The 19,753-nt window shown below is 45.6% G+C and overlaps 1 protein-coding gene across 1 annotated transcript; it reads left to right on the forward strand.

The window, feature by feature from the left end:
* The first annotated feature begins 330 nt into the window (after positions 1-330).
* LOC121570048 (PR domain zinc finger protein 1) lies at positions 331-14,210 on the forward strand. Its single transcript, XM_045208723.1, is given in 9 exon segments — positions 331-578; positions 2,872-3,186; positions 5,132-5,251; positions 6,327-6,579; positions 10,602-11,186; positions 11,189-11,619; positions 11,731-11,859; positions 11,993-12,253; positions 12,255-14,210. Coding segments are annotated over 9 exon segments (2,454 nt in total). The 5' UTR covers positions 331-551; the 3' UTR covers positions 12,588-14,210.
* Positions 14,211-19,753: the final 5,543 nt, after the last annotated feature.

Here is a 19,753-nt window from a genome sequence, read left to right on the forward strand (position 1 = left end):
ACCAACCCATGTTGAGGGAATATGTTTTTGAGACTGATTTGGAACTGCCAACCTTTTCTAATTTATTGAAGTTTATCGAAGACTGCAGGAGAATAATGTTTGAATTTATGTAACAGTGTGTGACGGTACTTTTATGTGCCAATTAATATTGCTGTTTTTGTGGAGCAGCAAGAGCTCTTGCATCAGGTGAAAGCGCCTGCTGTTTCCAAAGAGCATTGTGTGTGTCTGCCACTGCTACCCTGAATGAGCTGTGAGCGATCATGTTCCGCATGGTGGTGGGCGGTCCTTGGAGAGGGGGAGTGGAGAGAGAGAGAAATAAAGAGAGAATGAGGGAGGGACCACTGACTGAATCAACAGCTCACTCGCATGTGAAGGGGCAGTCAGTTAAACAGAAGGCACTCACTGGAGCAGACACACACTCTCTCACACACACAGCACTCACACTCTGGAGTAGCGCTTGGATCGGAGGGGGAGAGGGTGAACTGCACCTGTCCCACACACACACGCACACACATAAACACACTCGCCCAGGGGATAGATCAGTCGGCCCTATGTGTGGCTGGGACCAAAGCTTCTCGGTGAGTACGCTACTGAACCTAGTCAATGGAGAAACAGAGACTTGTAGATAAATAATATGCCATTTAGCAGATGCTTTTATCCAAAGCGACTTAGTCATGCGTGCATACATTTGTGTTAGATCTTTTTTTATTTCCTAAATGGTATTATTAGTTTTGAGAATTTTAATTAAAGTTTTGTGTATTAAATTGGTTTTGCTTGTTGTAATAAGAATTGAAACAAAGACTTTTCTAAATTAATCCAGTGGCAACAAATATGAAGGTTTATTTTATGACTTATTTATGTAAGTCATAAACGTTTTCTCCTTGTTTGTCTGGCCACTCCATTATGCAATGAGTTTGTTTAACTTTATTTAAATGCAATAATTTTGATTATTGAGATTGTATTTAAATTGTTAAAAGCTTATTGCAGTTTTGTGTCCTTCAGTGGAATTGTTTTAATTATTAAAATGCTAAAATTGTCATTGGTCATAGCTTGCTTAAATTTAAACGTGTATTTTCAAAGTCTGTTTTTAAACTATATCAGTAGTGTTTATCGAATATTTGAACAGAAGTGTGTGTGTGTGTGTGTGTGTGTGTGTGAGAGAGAGTTGAATAAATCAGTTGCTTTGGCCAGGTTCTCAGTTTCAGTATTACTTTTGCACAGCTGTTATAGAAAGACTTATTTATTATCAGGAACAGCTTTTGACTAGTGTTTGGTATTATATTTATCTATATATTTAAATCCCTTTTAAAAAAGATTCATGAAATCAATGTCCAATAAATAATATCACAATATTAATAAATATTAAATAGTTTGAAATGATATACTCTACATTGAAACGGAATATCCTAGTTTGTTGTATTATAATTTCATGTATGTAATTATTTGGGGATATTGTTTGTAGTACAATTTGTTTTAAAGTAATGTTGGAAAAGCATTTGAGAACGATTTGTTGTTCTGTTACTCTTCTGGAAGTTCATTAATTACACTAGTCTCCTAGGAACCTGTTTTGTTGGCTTGAGTGAATTTGTTGAGTATAGGGTCATGTTTAATTTGGTCAAGGTTTGGGGGATTTTGTCAAGCTTTTAGTTGTGGTTTAGTTTTGGAAATTGTTGGAGGGTTGAGTAGATTTCTGTATGGGTTGGAGTTATGGTACGTTTTTCCTGAATTATATGTGAGCGAGTGACGGCGTATAAGGTTGCACTTCAGTGTCTCATCGGCCTTGAAATTTGACAATCTTTGTGGCGTATGATAATTTATTCTACTGGCACTGTTCTTTGCGTGGGACAAGGATGTGTGTGTGTGTGTGTGTGGTCTTGGGTGGGGAGCGTTTGAAGTTTGTTTGTGCTGCTGTGGCCCCCCAAATGGAAAAGTTTGGCACTCCCTCCCCACTGTCCCACACACACACTTGGGGATGATTTGCCGGTTCCGCTGCTTCCAATTTTAGCTCCATTCAGACGCAGACAGGACTTCCTTCCTCCGCCTTCCCTTGTTTGTGACTCTTTTTCCACCCTGGGGAGAGAGAGAGAGAGAGAGGGACAGTGAGGGAGCATAAGGGAGAGGGCGATAAAGAAAGAAACAGGAGGATTAAGAGACTGATGTTGACAGTTTGACAAGGATGGAGACTGAAGAAGGGAAGGCTGGAGAGTTGGACGGAGAGGGAGAAGGGTCCAGAGGGAATGAAGAGAGTGAGGGAGGGTAGAGAGACCGGACTGACCTTATGCCAGCTTACATAGCTCATGGAATGGACTCACAGCTTCGCTGCCATTGGTCAGTCCGTCTCAGCCTATCTGCACAGTCATTGGTCAATCTGTCTTGCCCTGAGACACTAGCCGGATCAGCATACAGTATATAACACACACATACTCTTGGGTCACAACTCATCTGTAATTTAAAAAAAATGAATAGACTTTTCCCTCTGGATTCAATAAGTGTATTTTTATTTCATTTAACTTATTTGAATAGAGTTGATGAAAGTTTCCCTCTGTTTAAGTATAGAGTAGTGGGGATCGGACTGTGTCCTGGGCTAGAGGCTAGTGGGGTTGGTCGACAGTGGCTCTTGTTCCCACAGAGAGCGCACAGACACAGTCTGCTTAGTCAGCCAGTCTCAAAGGAATTCGCCACTCACTGACTCATACTTGATAATAATGCTGCCTCTTTTTTTTCTTTCTCCCCCTTGTCTTTCTTTGTTGTCTTTATCTCATCTCCCCCCTTCTCAATTTTTTTCCTTGTCTTTGTCTGTTTCTCTTGATTTTATTTCTCACTCACGCTCTCTTTCTCCCTTTTATCGGCCTTTCCTTTTCTCTCTCTCAGGCTACCTCTCATAGCTCAGCCATGTTGACTACTGAGGGGGCCCACACCGTAGAGCACAACGACGTCAAAATGGACACAGAACCCCATAGGGACACGGAAACCCAGATGGACACGGGATCCAAAATGGCCACCGACACAGACTCTAAGATGGAGGTGGACATAATGAAGTGGACGGAGGCAGAGTTTGAGGAGAAGTGTACCTACATCGTCAAGGATACGCCCCAGGAGGCGGGGACAGAGAGCGAGGGGTTAACGAGAGCAGAGGCCTCGCTGCCCCGTAACCTGGCCTTTAAACAACTAGCTGATTCCAAAGAGGTAGGAGGACACACACACACACACATACATACATATATACATACATACATACATACATACAGACACACACACCATCTGTAAACCCATACAAACTCACGTGACTCAACCGTAGGTCATATATATAAAAGCAGGAGAAGTCTTAGCCGGGGGGATTGCGGTGAGGAGTGTGTCTCGTTGTAAAAGATCACACACTGGAGCACGGCGACGACCTGTGTGTGTTGTAGGAGTGGTGTGTAAACCCTGTCTGGAGGGGAATTCACACACACACACACACACACACCACACTCTGAGGTGTGATGCAGGTTGCTACAGAGCCTCCGCAGTGAGAAATGAGCTCCCACCCATCCACGAAGAGTCATTAATCATACTTAGCCCTGCTGTTGATGGGAGCTTCATCAATACATCCTGATAAAACCATTTCCCCTACCTGTCTCTGTGTGTCTATCCCTCTGTTCTCCAACTTTGTCGCTCTGTCTCTTCTTTCCCCTAGAGGGCGCACTAGTCAGTCCCACACTAGACCAGACCCAGCTCTCCATACGTACCTACCTACCTACCTCTGTCCAAACATCAACCTCTTGAACTCAGACATCCCAAACTGATCCCCATTCAGTCTAACCGTTGAACCCTGTAGAATAGGTGTGAAGAGGGGTCATGAGATTAGGTGGGGAGCGTGTTGCGTTTTGTGGTTTTAACCTGATCAAGACCACATGATTTGGTTGCAATGAATAGATTTTCTCGTCATTGCTCATCTGTTTCTTATCACCGTGTGTGTGTGTGTGTGAGTGAGTGAGTGAGTGTTTCCCACCACGTTTGTTTACGACCTGATACGGTATCAGTCAATATTTATCACCTTCACAGAAGCAACCACTAAGATTGATAGAGAAAATCAGAAAGAGGAAAATGAGAGAGGATGTGGAAAGAGTATAGCATTACCCAGTGATCAAAGGATATTGACATAGTCATTTAGGGAGTATTGTAAAGTCAGTTAATAAGTTATCCTCAAAACACCCCTAATCTTGAGACGTGGTCTGGCCCTGGGGTGGAAATGGGAAGGGGGATTTCCCAATCCTTTAGGGGGGGGGGGAGGGGGGTGTTTGTGTAGGATATGCATGAAGGGGATAAGGGTGTGTGTGTGTGCAAATGTGGACTGTGTAGGGGGTTGGGTGAATACATCTCAGTTATATCAAAGTTTATCGTGGTTAGGAGATTAGCTGAAAGTCTAGGTTTGATAATCCCTCTTTTTCAGACAGATGCGCTTCCCTTGCTTTTCTTCCTTCCTCCCTCTAGTTCAAGTTTTCTCGCTCTCTTTAATGTCAATTGTTTTGAAAGGAACAACAGTGATTTAATATCAGGTGTGGATATCTTTCTCCTTTAAGGTGAACGGTCTATTGAGATAATGAGTTATTTTGATGTGGTAGGGTGCGTTGTGTGGTTAGCAGAGTGGGTGTCGTCAAGGGTGTCAGAGGGAGTGGCCCTGTGGTCAATTAGAAAGGAACAGAGACAAGGTGAGGCGAGAAGGGGGAGATGCTTTGTGGCATAACCTGGGTGAGATGGAGGAAATTGAACTCTGTCCCTCAGGGTGTCTAACTCTTCCTGTTCATGCTGGATAAGGTTTAGGTGTGTGTTTGCCTATGTTCACACACTTAAAACGCACACAGCATATGCGGCTTGAGGAAAAACGTGTATGACAGTCAAATTTCCAGCCTAGGCCACTGATTGTTCTGGTACAGAGTAGTAATTATACACATACACACACACACACACACACAGAGAGGCAGCCTTGTTTGTTGATTTGATCATGATGATGGGTTCTTCCGGCCGTCTTCATGTGAAGTCTGACCTCCTGGCAGGATGTGATAACGTAAATCCTCTAACCACAGAACACGCACACACTTCCACTCAGACACACACACTCCAACTAATGGTTTTTATCTCTGTCCTGTAGGTGATTGGAGTGGCCAGCAGAGAGTACATCCCCAAAGGAACACGCTTCGGCCCCCTGGTGGGTCAGCGCTACACTGCAGACAGCGTCCCCAAAGACGCCAACAGGAAGTACTTCTGGAGGGTGAGTGGTTTTCCCTCCTGTCCACTAACATGTGCGCGCACACACACAGAGAACGAGCACTTCACTTTCAGTAAAAGACAGCCACAGAGGAAGAAAAACAACCATAGGTCATTTCCTGTTCCACTGACTGACTTAGTGACGTCATGGCCGGGGTCTCTGTGTTCTGAAGAAGTTTGTGTGTGTGGAGACAAAGGAGAAGGGGTTTTCTCTCGAATCATTCTGAGACTGAGGCTCTCCACGTGTGTGTGTGTGTGTGTGGTACATCCTGTGAGTATGCAGTTTTTATACGCATACTTGTCTCAGACACACACACACACACACACCCTCAACGCCTATTTCATCATGATAAATCTACTGGGTAAAGCCTGCTGTTCAATAGTGGTTGTCTGCTCTGTAAGTGTGCAGCTAGTACAGTATGAACTGTAGTGGAACAACTGAGGGGGAATATGATGTCACTTTTACACTGTACACAGGAACAGTGCTACAGTGTGTCATTGTTCCTGGAAGTGACAGTATAGCACTCGTACCCACCCCCCCACACACACACACAGGCACTCACGCACACTCACCTAGATTCAACAACATCCCAAAGCAATGTGTTCCATTCATGTCTCTCGCTCAGGCAAGTCACAATAACACAGAGTTATAGATCTCACTCTCGCTCTCTCGATGATGTTGATGGCCACAATCAGATAGGAGAGAGAGAGTGGTCTGAGTGGAGAAAGGGGGAGAGATTCAGAATGAGTGTTGGTGACATTGTCGGCGTGACGTACTCTCTGACTCAACTCTTTTGGACATGTATAAGAGAGGAGAGGCTCCTACTCGTCTGTCTGTCTCTCCGTCCCTCAGTCTGTATAACTGGCTATAACGTCTGGAGTGGAGTGTGGGGAGGGAGGTGTGAGATGGAGATATTTAACGAGTCACATTAATGATATTACACAACACTGCCGAAAAATATGATTTGTCAACATATTTAGTCTTTACTCAGCACTGTTTTTCTGGAGCTTTCTAACTTGCCATTGAGACTTCCTTGACCGTTAACCTTTGACCATTTCCTTACTCTCCGTCCCCTCAGATCTACTCGGAGGGCGACTTCCACCATTTTGTGGACGGCCTGGACGAGGAGCGTTCTAACTGGATGCGCTATGTCAACCCGGCCCACTCGGCAGGGGAGCAGAACTTGGCGGCGTGCCAGAATGGCATGAACATCTACTTCTACACGGTGAGAGCCATCTCCCCTGGCACCGAGCTGCTGGTGTGGTACTGCCCCGAGTTCGCCCACCGCCTCCACTACCCGCCCTCTGGAGAGCTCATGATGCAGAAACTCAGTAAGTCCTATCATATGAAACCTTATTACATAGATGTTATACCATAGTAATAACACTGTAAACTGGAAGTTATATAATGATAATCATATACTGTATGCAATGCTTTATTACATATTAATAACACTGTATCCTTGGAAGTATAGTGTACTATTGGTATTATGTTGATGAACTCCAGTTCTATACCTTTCTATGGTCGTCTTGAGTGTGTGTGAGTGATTTTATTTAGCACCTACCTACTCAGTGTTGGTGTGTGTCGTGAGAGTGAATATATTTGTGAGAACCTGACAGTGTTTCTGAGGGGAGCCATGTCTCCTTCCTCTCTGAACATCCGCCTGTCATTAACACACGCACACAGAGGGCCTCGACCTTTGATCTCTGTCAGCGCCACTATTTTGTGTGTGTGTGGTCACTCTAGTCATAAATACAGTGAATCCGCTAAATGCAAATATGAATACGTGTGAGGGAGCAAAAAAAAAGAGACTGAGACAGATTATAGATTGGGGTGGGGGGGGAGTGAGCGAGAGCGCCAGACAGACTGAGTTAGAAGGGGAGGGAGGGAGGAAGGTAGGTAGGGATGGGAGGAAGGAAGGAGCCACATTCTTCCTCCAGGTGTGTGGTAGGTAGTGACTCAGTTCCCAGAGAGATGCGCATCTCCTAGGGCAGAGAGACACAGGGGCCTGGGCCCCCTCATGGTACTGGCCCCTACTCTCTCTCTATGGCCCCTGTCAATAAACCACCCCACTACCGCAGGGGCCCCCTGTTGACCTGGGAATGACATCATACTCACCTCTCTTTCTGTTTTTCTTCTCTCTGTCTGTCTCGGTCCGTCTCTCTCCCCTAACGCAGTCATAGTAGAACCAGACGTGTGTGTTTGGTTATGTGTGAGTCAGCAGAACTGGCTGGTCTGAAATGACTGAACTGGAGCTCTTCTCCCACTCGCTCTCCCTCTTTGTGTGACAGCTGTTTTCTTTCTCTGCGTGTGTGTGTAAGCATGTAACAATCAATGTACCTTCCTTAGAACGACAACAAGCTTTGCACAGACAAATGGCACCTATTAGCATTTTCTGTTCTAAATGTGTGTGCGTTCAAATACATACATCCTACTCACAGCCTCTCCCTGAATGCACACACATATACCAGTAGAGGCATTTCATTCCAACACACACTCTCACTCTTTTTAAAATCTCAAACGTGTTTGTGTGTGATGTGCTGACGGCTCCTTGGCCCTTCTCCCTAATTTATTTGGCACTTTAAAAGTGGAGAGAGAGAGAGGAAGAAAAGCGTCTCCTCTATTGACTACTTGAACTTCCTGGCGGCGGGGCCGTGCTGACAGATTGAAATCTCCAAGATGGCCGCCCTGTTTGTTTTCTGAAAGAAAAGAGGGGAAAGAGAGGAAGGCTGAGAGTGGTGATATCTGAGGGGGAGGACAGGGAGGAGGAGAGGGGGGAGGCACTGATAACCTCTGTGTTTACACACTGCCGCTGTACTGGTGTGGGGTCACAGAGTGTGTGTGTGTTGGTTGAAAATCTGTCGAGTAATTCTGAGTTCTGGAAAGTTTGAAATGTATATACAGTGGGGAGAACAAGTATTTGATACACTGCCGATTTTGCAGGTTTTCCTACTTACAAAGCATGTAGAGGTCTGTCATTTTTAATCATAGGTACACTTCAACTGTGAGAGACGGAATCTAAAACAAAAATCCAGAAAATCACATTGTATGATTTTTAAGTAATTCATTTGCATTTTATTGCATGACATAAGTATTTGATACATCAGAAAAGCAGAACTTAATATTTTGTACAGAAAGGGATTTTGGCTCACTCCTCCATACAGACCTTCTCCAGATCCTTCAGGTTTCGGGGCTGTCGCTGGGCAATACGGACTTTCAGCTCCCTCCAAAGATTTTCTATTGGGTTCAGGTCTGGAGACTGGCTAGGCCACTCCAGGACCTTGAGATGCTTCTTACGGAGCCACTCCTTAGTTGCCCTGGCTGTGTGTTTCGGGTCGTTGTCATGCTGGAAGACCCAGCCACGACCCATCTTCAATGCTCTTACTGAGGGAAGGAGGTTGTTGGCCAAGATCTCACAATACATGGCCCCATCCATCCTCCCCTCAATACGGTGCAGTCGTCCTGTCCCCTTTGCAGAAAAGCATCCCCAAAGAATGATGTTTCCACCTCCATGCTTCACGGTTGGGATGGTGTTCTTGGGGTTGTACTCATCCTTCTTCTTCCTCCAAACACGGCGAGTGGAGTTTAGACCAAAAAGCTCTATTTTTGTCTCATCAGACCACATGACCTTCTCCCATTCCTCCTCTGGATCATCCAGATGGTCATTGGCAAACTTCAGACGGGCCTGGACACGCGCTGGCTTGAGTAGGGGGACGTGGCGTGCGCTGCAGGATTTTAATCCATGACGGCGTAGTGTGTTACTAATGGTTTTCTTTGAGACTGTGGTCCCAGCTCTCTTCAGGTCATTGACCAGGTCTTGCCGTGTAGTTCTGGGCTGATCCCTCACCTTCCTTATGATCATTGATGCCCCACGAGGTGAGATCTTGCATGGAGCCCCAGACCGAGGGTGATTGACCGTCATCTTGAACTTCTTCCATTTTCTAATAATTGCGCCAACAGTTGTTGCCTTCTCACCAAGCTGCTTGCCTATTGTCCTGTAGCCCATCCCAGCCTTGTGCAGGTCTACAATTTTATCCCTGATGTCCTTACACAGCTCTCTGGTCTTGGCCATTGTGGAGAGGTTAGAGTCTGTTTTGATTGTGTGTGGACAGGTGTCTTTTATACAGGTAACGAGTTCAAACAGGTGCAGTTAATACAGGTAATGAGTGGAGAACAGGAGGGCTTCTTAAAGAAAAACTAACAGGTCTGTGAGAGCCGGAATTCTTACTGGTTGGTAGGTGATCAAATACTTATGTCATGCAATAAAATGCAAATGAATTACTTAAAAATCATACAATGTGATTTTCTGGATTTTTTTTTTAGATTCCGTCTCTCACAGTTGAAGTGTACCTATGATAAAAATTACAGACCTCTACATGCTTTGTAAGTAGGAAAATCGGCAGTGTATCAAATACTTGTTCTCCCCACTGTACACATCAGTGGACACACACACACACACAGAGAGAGATTCGTGACCCTCTAGTAAAAGTTCAATGGGTAGTAAATGGATGGGATTATTGATGTCCACTCTAAAGCCCGACTTTGATGGAGGTTTAACAGGTGAGGATGTGCTAACCTACATGCAGAGGCTTTTAGCGTGTGTAGCCTGGAAGCGCTTGCAGTAATCCCATCTCTCATCATGTGGAGGTGACAGTAGGTGCGAGGGAGGAGGAAGCTCTCCCAGTTGACCTTTAACCTGGAAACAATAGCAAACAAGAAGGAATCCTGGGTGGTTGTTTTTACTTCTACCTAAAGAACTGATAAAAGTCCAAAGGTGTAGGATAGGAAAAGTGTGTTTTTGTGTTAATGGAACGTGATTGAAGGGTCCTTCTTTGGGTCGTGAGTGTGCATGCTGGAGAAGATGAGAGAACCCATCAGACAAAGGCCTCTTTGTCAGGAAGTGTGTGTGTGTGTGTGTGTGTGTGTGAGAGGGCGAGAGAGACAGGGGGAGAGGGCAGGTTGAGGCCAAACTTTGGATAGGAAACTTTCAATCAGCCCTGCCCCATTTGGATTTTATCTTGATTTTTATCTGCCCCCAGACCACCTCCCCTACAGACACACACACCCTGCCCAGAGGCAGCTGTCACGCCTCACTTCCTGTCTTTTAGCCCCCCATGATCGTTCGTCAAATCTGTCGCTCTAATTGGACCACAGGGTTACCGTGTTCCTAACCCCTCCTCCCCCCGCACACGCTCTACAGCTGAAAGACCATTATTTCTCCTAAGCTAAAGACATGTCTAGATAAGTTTTTCTTCCTGTGTGCACTTTAAAATGCTCCTGACACCAAGTCAAAGGGAAATGTGGTCTTCAGTCAGAGGGAGAAAAGTGTGTCTGACCCTCTCTCTCTTTACAGAGGAGTCTCTGCTGGAAGCCAAGCAGCAGGCCAGTGAGGAGCGTGTCAGCAGCAGCAGCGCCCCAGTCAAGAGAGAACACAGTGTCTCCTCCATCCTCAGGGGCCCCACCACCTCCAGCAAGAGGGAGCCCAGCCGGCCCCTGTACCCCCGCCCCCTCTACCCCCCACTCTGCCCCCACCCTCATCTAACAGAAGAGTTTCTGAGTCTGAAGACCAGCCCGATACAGTTTGGTTACCCAGCAATCAGATCACCAGGCAACCAGTCGTCGGCGACCCCGAGTCCATCGGCGAGGAGCAGTCCGGAGAGTAGCCCCCACGGTAGCCCTGCAGCTCCCCAACCCACACGCCCATCCTCCTCATTCTACCCCCGAGGGTTGGGTCCTTTCCCAGGCTATTCTCCGCCAGCCGCCCCCCTTTCCTCGCCCTTCTACCCTCCCGGCCCCCACTACTCCCGCTACATGCTGCCTCACCACTACTCACTACCTGGGGGTGGGGTGCCCGCTGTCGGAGGCATGTTCCCAAGAATGTACCCTCTCTACAGCAGCCTGCTGCCACCCCACATGCCCCTGTTGCCTGGGGAGGCGGGAGAAGGTTCTTACTGCCTGACTCCTCCCACCCCTCATTCTCCACCCACAGGGACTTCCTCCTCCCCGCCTCCACCAGTGCCTTCTCGGCCGCCACCTCCCTCAAGGACAAGGCCGGCCCCCACTACCCCCATCACCCCTACCCTGGCCATGCCCATCCTCACCCCCACGCCCCAACCAGTGGCTCCCCTACAGCGGGCACAGCGCCCCCTAGCGAGCGCGTGCCCACCAAGCCTACCTCAGCCCTGCTGGGCAGCGCCAGCGGCCGGCCAGAGGAGGAGGCCATCAACCTGAGCAAGATGAAGCGTGGTGGTGGTGGTGGTGGCTCTACAGGCTACAAGACACTGCCTTACCCACTCAAGAAGCAGAACGGCAAGATCAAGTACGAGTGTAACGTCTGCAGCAAGACCTTCGGCCAGCTGTCTAACCTCAAGGTGAGACTCGAGACATTCTGTTCGCGTCCCTTCATTCCATGCATCCAGACTACTTTGTGTTCCCTTGCATTGAACCCAACTGACGTAGCGTTGTGTCCCTCCTGTGTGTAGGTGCACTTGCGTGTCCACAGCGGTGAGCGACCCTTCAAGTGTTCGACCTGCAGTAAGGGCTTCACCCAGCTGGCCCACTTGCAGAAACACTTTCTGGTGCACACTGGAGAGAAGCCCCATGAGTGCTCGGTAAAGACCACCACCAATGCTATGCTAGCTGCTTGTCTGTTAAGCTAGCTAGATAGCTAGCTAGCTAGCTGCTGCATACATAAGCAACGCTGAACTTCCTCCTCTAACCCTTCACTTGTCCTGTTTCCCCCAGGTGTGCCATAAGCGCTTCAGCAGCACCAGCAACTTAAAGACCCACCTGCGCCTCCACTCGGGTGAGAAGCCCTACTCGTGCAAGCTCTGCCCTGCCAAGTTCACCCAGTTCGTCCACCTAAAGCTGCACAAGCGCCTTCACTCCCGCGAGCGGCCACACAAGTGCCCCCACTGCCACCGCCACTACATCCACCTGTGCAGCCTGCGGCTACACCTCAAGGGCTACTGCCTGGTTGCGGTCACCTCCTCAGGTGGCCCCACACCCCAGCCCCTCCACCCAGGAAGAGCTCCAGCGCATCAACGAGGAGATTGAGCGCTTCGACATGAGCGACCACGCTGAGAGGCTGGACCAGCTCCAGGGAGGGGTTGAGGTGGAGGCTGTCCTGGAGAAGCAGGTCCTGGGGATGCTGTGGAGGGAGATGGACCTCAAGACCTCCGGCTACCACCACCACAAGGGCGGCGCCAGCGAGCTCCAGTCTACAGGTTACGAACTGTACAATTCAGTCAATGAGACGTCGGTTATCAAACTGCGCCGAAGCAGTCCACTTCTTCCCTCCAACGTCACGATCAAGCAGGAGTCAGAGGAACTGGCTTGAGCTCACCTTTTTGAAGGATGTTGAGTCAGACTGTGTGGCTCTGAGAACTTGGTTGCCAGGAGCAACGATGTAAATATCCTTTTGATGGTTGTCGGCGATGAGGTTGTAGTGACTGGGGTTGTCAAACTTTCAGGGACTTCTGTACTCAGGGCTCCAAGAGACACTGTCCCCAGACTACTTAACTGTTTCACTGTGTCCTACACTTAAGACAAAAGACAATCATCCACCCTGGATTTCATTATTATTAATATTATTTGTTGTCTCTTTTCAAATGTTATTTTTGTTATTGTATAACCTCCTTAATTTATTATGCAATTATTTTGTCCTCGAAAAGCAATATGTGGAAGGGATGTTTACAATGACCAGGTAATTCATTGTAATTTACTGTTTGTTTTCCTGGTTTTGATTTCACTCTGGGGCCATTTCTTTGTAGATACTTTCTCTCTCTGCCTCTATCCGTCCGATGAGTCTGACCTGTTGAGAAGCAGGGGCGCCCACTTTTCATTTATTTTAATTATTTAAACAATATAGCAGGTAAGAAAGGGTCAAAGGTCGCATCTTTATTGTTGGTGAACACAAACTGTTGATTAGAAAGAAAAGGCTTTGCTTGACCTTCTGACCCTTCCAGCAAGCTTCCCCTATGTCCACGCTCGTCCTGAGCTCTACTTATTTAAACAGCACAAAAAAGGGCATTTTGTTTTGTATATTTTCAACAACGGTTACCTCAGTGTGTGTATGATTGTATGCCTGTGAGTAGGAGTGTGTTGAGTATGTGTGTCTGTACGTTCAGATGGAAGCTGAAGGCGAGTGAGTCTCTATTTATTACTTTTGCTACTTGAAGAAGAAACCAAAATGAACTGGAGTGCAGCTCCACATGATCCAAAGGGCAGGAAAGTCTGCTCAAGATGTAGCATATAAAGACTGGGAGACCGAATCCTTCCCCCCAACAGTCCAAGGGAACTTCAAAACACTGTCAATACCAAAAGGAGACAAAGTAAACCTACTCAAATGGGATTTGTAGGATTCGAGGCTAGTAACCAAAGTTTACTTGGCTTTAGTTTCAAACGCACCAAAAAAAAGAGACTTTAAAGAATCGAAAAGAAGACCAATAGAATACTGTTTGTCTGTGATGAAGTGTTAGCTCTTTAGCTGTGGCCTTGTTTTTGTAGTTTTTGTTTTTTGGTTGAGAAAAATGTATCCCCCTTCACGTTTTTAAATGGCCCAGACCAAAGCACCTCGGCCTTCTTATGCACTGGCCCCTCCCCTTTATGACTTAAGTGCCGGTGCTTGCTCCTACCACTCTTCGATCATATTGGACTGTTATAATGGCTTTAAGACTACATATGGTTTGTCTCCATAGCAACTGTGACCCCGGGCCGGTGACCTGACCTGGAAGCAGTTGCACATCAGTCCCCACCCCCTTCTCTTTCTTCCATCTCTATTTTTTCTCTCTCCCTCTCTTCCTCCATCCCTGAAGTATGACCAAAGCATCCCCTTTCATCTTAATCTTTAGCCCTAGAGGAGAAAAATGGCAAAAATACTGTCTCTGTTTACATACCGGTTTACATTGTTATTTATGTGCAAAATGTAAATTTATGATAAATGTCCACAGTTCTAATCTGACTCTTGTGAGTGTTTTTTTTATTTGCCTCCTGTTTTGGGTATTCTGCTTTAGGAGAAGGAGCTAGCAGACATTAGGGTCTCAGTATTCTATGGCTTCCTGTAGATCATGTTTGCTTCCACCTCTCATGTAGCACCAGATCAGTGCTCATGGAGGAAAGGACAGAAGGAGAGGTAACTAGTTAAAACTAATGAGACACCACTTTGCCTCTGACAATATGAGGCATCATCAAAGTGGTAAGCATATGCCTTTGGTTTAGATCAAGACACTGGAAGAAGTTCCAAGGGATGGAATGAATGGAGAATAGTGTATTTAGAGGGATGCATAAACCTTTCATTGACATCAACACAAGATTTCTATGAATGTTCTAGCCATGCATGGTCGGTCAAACATGTAGTAAAGGGGACTGAAGGTTTATGTCTATTTCCGTGCCGTGCAAAGCTAAAAGACAAGGAAAAGGAAATAGGAGTACATTTGGAACACATCCCCCCGCCCCACGGCAATAGTAACTGTGGTCGGTATTTTATCCTCAGTTTATCCTGCACCATTTCCTCATGAGCAGACCCTCATTGAAAAAGTGAATAATTCAGTACAGACTGCAGGCTCAGTACAATCAAACCCACAGTGCAGTACACACAGTGGCATAACATACCTGTTTTCCTCATGGTCAAGTAAAACAGCAGAATGGTTTTGAGCAGTGTAAAACATACTAGACATCCCCTTATTCTGGTTCCAGTTTCAGAGTAAGGCACGTACAGGTAACTGCCAAAATAAAGGAAACACCAACAAAGTGCCTTAAGGGGTTGAGTGGACCTAAACCATAACAGATCTGCCAGAACCCTCATTTACTTGTTTCCTTTATTTTGGCAGTTGCCTGTACGTAGGCCTACAAGGCACAATCATGAACGAGGCCTATTATATCGTAAAAGTGAAGCTAGCTAGCACAGCTGATGAGCTATTCATGTTTCTGACCTAGCATTTATTTGGTTTATTTCAAGACTAGCTGGAATGTAGCCATTACCATTTGCCTATAAACTTGCTCCTGTTTGTGAATCTTCTACATTAGCAAACAAGAACAGTCATCTGAGTTTGTAGCGTAGCCTACGTGCTCTTTGTCAAACCGAAAACATCCTGTGCTCTCACCTTCTGACTCAACAGTTTTCGATTTAACGTAGCATGGGCTATTTGCTCTCTCTCCAACATCCTATTATTACTATCAGGGAAACTGAACAATCAGATGTTGACACAGCAAGTTCCACTGCCTCAGCTAGTATTAGCTAGCACGACTAAGGGATGGTACTTTTTTTGACTTAGTGGGCGTAAACAGATTTACCAGGCTTCCCTACACCTAACTGGGGAGCTCACCTCAACTGGTTGGTAATGTGAGTAACACGTTTATGGTGTTGTCGAACATTGTGAAATGAAATACTTTTTGGTGGAGTCACGCTTGAGACACGCAAACATTGGTGCAATTCATGTTACTAAACGAACATTGGATGTAATCTCTTAAATTCAGTTGGCAACATGTTGGCTCATAAAACAGTATGGCTCTGGACCTTACAACTCTTTCACTCTCACACACACACACACTGGCTGTGTGACAGAGGAGTAAATCTAGCTAAGCGATAGTTTACACACAAAAGTGTCAGTTGTATTTAGCGTCTCCATCTGCGAGTTAATGTTCTCTCCACAAGACTCCTTGGTCATGTGTGTGTGTGTCTTCGTTTATATAAATGAAACCGTAGACAAAACAGACCCTCCGACACACACACATACGCACACAATGAAATACCTATGTGTGAGTTTCGTTCCAGGCTGACGCCATCGATGAGGATGTTTCCAGAAAACAACCCTAGCTTTGCCGTAAATATACTGAACGAGGACAACATTACGCAAGCAGAGGGGGGTCGTCAAACTCAATGGGATGTGATTCAAAAGTGATACATCGCCCTCCACCTCATATAACTTCCCGAACCTGTCCCCTTTAGCCCATCTTGACAGGAAGTCGACCCCGTTTTAGGACAAAAACAGAAACCAGATGAGGACCAGAAGAGGCTTGCGGTCGTAGTCACAGATAAGGACCAGAACACATGGTGACCGGGTCATATGGACCGCAGAGAAGGGAGAAATGATGAGCTACAGTACAGTTGGTCACTTGAACACATGGACAGACTGCTGTGCAGCTAAAAGCATCTGAGAAACAAGGGGAACTGTGGTTGAATACAAAGGAGCAGCAAATGAAGCTCATCTGTCCCATTGAAGCTAGAGGCTGAACAAAGATGGCTGCAGTGATGTAGTGCTGACTCTCCGCCATCATGCGTAGGTGGTATGCGTGTATCTGCGTATGTGTGCAAGCATGTGAGTGTGTGTCTCGAGGTGCAGATTTCTCACAGATACACCAGGCTTGAATAGATTTGCTGAGTAACTTTCTTTGCTGAGATACCCAAAAAACTGAATATATATGAATTAATGTCTTTACATAATCATGAGAAAGGAATCCTCTTAGTCCCTTATGTGACTAGTGGCCCACAGATGTCCATAGTGTTGTCATCGACCCTATCCAGATGACACAGATGGAGTAAGGATGGGAAGGGGAGTGAGTTGTTCGGCCATTATAGCAATTAGTGTTCTGCTGTGTGAATTTACGAGCCACATGTGAAGCCCTCTGATTAGGAATTATGATTACCTTCCTTTGCTTCCTGCTACCAAACACCGCTCCTTTTGTCTCCCCTCCCTCAGACACTGTATGTGACACACACACAAAGTCTCTCTCCATACCACATCATATGCAAACAATATCCTCACTACTTCAATGAGAGAGGTATTATGTGTGACTGTAACTGTGTGTGAAGGGGGCTTATAGCTGGTGCTATATATCAATGTGGGTGAGTGTAGTGTGAGTATGTGTGGGTTTTGTGAGAAGGGCCTAAAATTAACACACGCCACCTGCCAAATGCGGGTAGATTTTGGCATTGGTGAGTAAGACGTCTATTTCACCAGCCACGTTGGAGGGTGGTCAGGGCTCCACAGTGCGAGCACTTCACTCGCATTTGTGAATAAAAACAGTAAAGTATGATCACATTTATAGCTAAATAAATGCTGCAGTAGCTGTTTTCAAAGTATTTTCATAGCTGGTAAATTAATTGCACAAAGTCAAAGAACTACCAATCCTATAGACCAGGGTTTCCCAAAGTTGGTCCTGGGGCCCCCGCTGGGTGCATGTTATTTTTTTTCCCCTAGCACCACAGCTGATTCAAATAATCAAAGCTTGATGATGAGTTGGTTATTTGAATCAGCTGTGTAGTGCTAGGGCAAAAACCAAAACGTGCACCCAGGGGGGGCCCCTGGACCGACTTTGGGAAACCCTGCTATAGCCTGTCCCACCTTGCGCTGCAACATTGCCTGGCTGGGGGCTGTGTGCATGTGAAGAGCTGAGTGAAAGATTAGTTTTTAGAAGCATTGTGCACAGGAATAAAAGTTGGTCTAATTTACTTGAAACGCATGTCTACTGAAGTGAGACTTTGTTTTTGTGTTTCTTGGCTATTTACATTGTTTTGTTCACAAGCTAGGTTGTTTTTCAATGTTTGCGTTTCAACTGCTAGGGAAGAGAAGACAACGCCGCTATTAGACAGACTCAATCTCACAGGGACATGACTGTCTAGTCACGTTACCACGGTAACCTCCCACCCTTTTTTTGTTCTATTTTTTGTTGGTCAAAATAAAGTTAATGAAAATATGTAATTCATTGTTATGTTAATATGTTGGTAACAGTTTTGTAAAAGCAATAAAGCATGCGAGGCAGTGCTGTATTATGAATATAGTCACAGGCAAATTGAGTTGTTCGGCCTGACGCGATAGCGGAGGCCAGTCAACCCATCTACCTGTGACTGTATTTATGACACAGAACCGTCTCTTGTTTCCCCACCGCTTAATTGCCACCTCATTTTCGAACAGTGCTATGGGTACTGCCAAACAATGAAGTGATGTATTTTTTTATTTTATTTTTATTAACAAACAAATATCAACAAACAAAAGAGGAATAGTCACATGCAAACAAGTATACATAAACTATTTACATTGCCAGGAATCCTAAACAAACCATATTCATTAATAATAAAAACAAGTTTTAATTGCCTTTTTGTTTTTTCATTTTAGTTAAAGTAGTGCCATACTGTTTAAATTCATTTATAAAGTGAAAAATGTTAAGTTTTGAATTAGACTATTTGCATTTGTGACCTCCCACCCTTAAAGGGGTAGGTGAACATTTTTGGTTAAAAGGCTCAGGTCACAAAATATTTTATGAAATTAAACAATGTACCACATTACTTCTCACTAGTAATATATTTGATTGTTTTAAAAACATTACAAAGTATGCTCATCCGTTTTTTTTTATTGGTGAAATTTTAGCGAAAATTTTATTTTGGCTGGTAAGAAATCTGAGTGGCTGGTAGATTTGTGAATCTACCTGACACAGTGGCTGGTGGACCAAAAAGTGAATTTTAGGCCCTGTTTGTTTGTGAGTGTTTTACAAAACTTTTAATGTACTCAGATGGGCCAGAGAAAAAGTCCCAATGGACTGTGGCTCAAGGGTAAACTCAAGTAACAAGAACATAAATATTTACAGCATTGCATTTTGTTTATTTCAGGAAGTTTTTCAGGTTTTGAATTGGCTATCAGTGGGGAAAATACTGTTAGCAGTGAATCAACATGTTCTATTTTTGTCACACAAAGACACGTAAACATACACACACCACACACACACACATGGGCGGAGGGTCAGATTCTCTAGTATATTAAAGACAAATTACAGTCTTCCTCTTTGCACAGCCAGCTAGGAGCCACAACTTCCAGTCAATACTTACTCACACTGATACCCTGAGCCAGAGGCTACAGCTGGGAAGTGGGTACAGTAGTTATTAGAGAGAGAGAGAAAAAGAGAGGCAGAGAGAGAGAGGATACAGTAAGCTCAGCCACTGCGACTGAGACAATGATGGGAGGATGTAGATGAAGGTGAGTGACCATAAAGGCCTTGAAGTGACTATTTCTTTCTTTCTCTGTCTTCAGCACCTGCCCATTAGGGGCCTAGGTTAATGACAGGTTGGCCCCTGCGTGGGGCGAGGGGAGGGGGATGCACTCAGAATGAGAGGGCACCCCTGGGAACGAGAGAGAGGAAAGAGAGGAGAGAGTTATTTGTTCCTCTTACAGCCATTCTTACCCCTGGCTACAGGTGTGCTTGAGGTATGGAGGGAACCTGTGTGTGTGTGAATATGTGTAAGAAAGATAAGGTTTGTATTCGTGAGTGTGTGTGTAGTCACGGGGTGGAGGGGGGTGGGGTGAGGGTGGCAGAGGGGAAAGTTGTCTCCAGTCACCTCGTATAACTTCACAAGGCAGAGTCTGACTTATGGTCTCCAGCATCTCTGGTTTACCTCAACATCCCCATCAACAGAGAGAGAGAGACGAGGGGGGACTCTTTGGCTAGACAGTAGTTTATTTTTTTCCTTTTGAACTAACAATACAATTTGAGTTTGACTTTCATCAACTCAAT

Source organism: Coregonus clupeaformis, chromosome 28 (genome assembly GCF_020615455.1).
Source record: "Coregonus clupeaformis isolate EN_2021a chromosome 28, ASM2061545v1, whole genome shotgun sequence".
NCBI classification, from domain to species: Eukaryota; Metazoa; Chordata; class Actinopteri; order Salmoniformes; family Salmonidae; genus Coregonus; species Coregonus clupeaformis.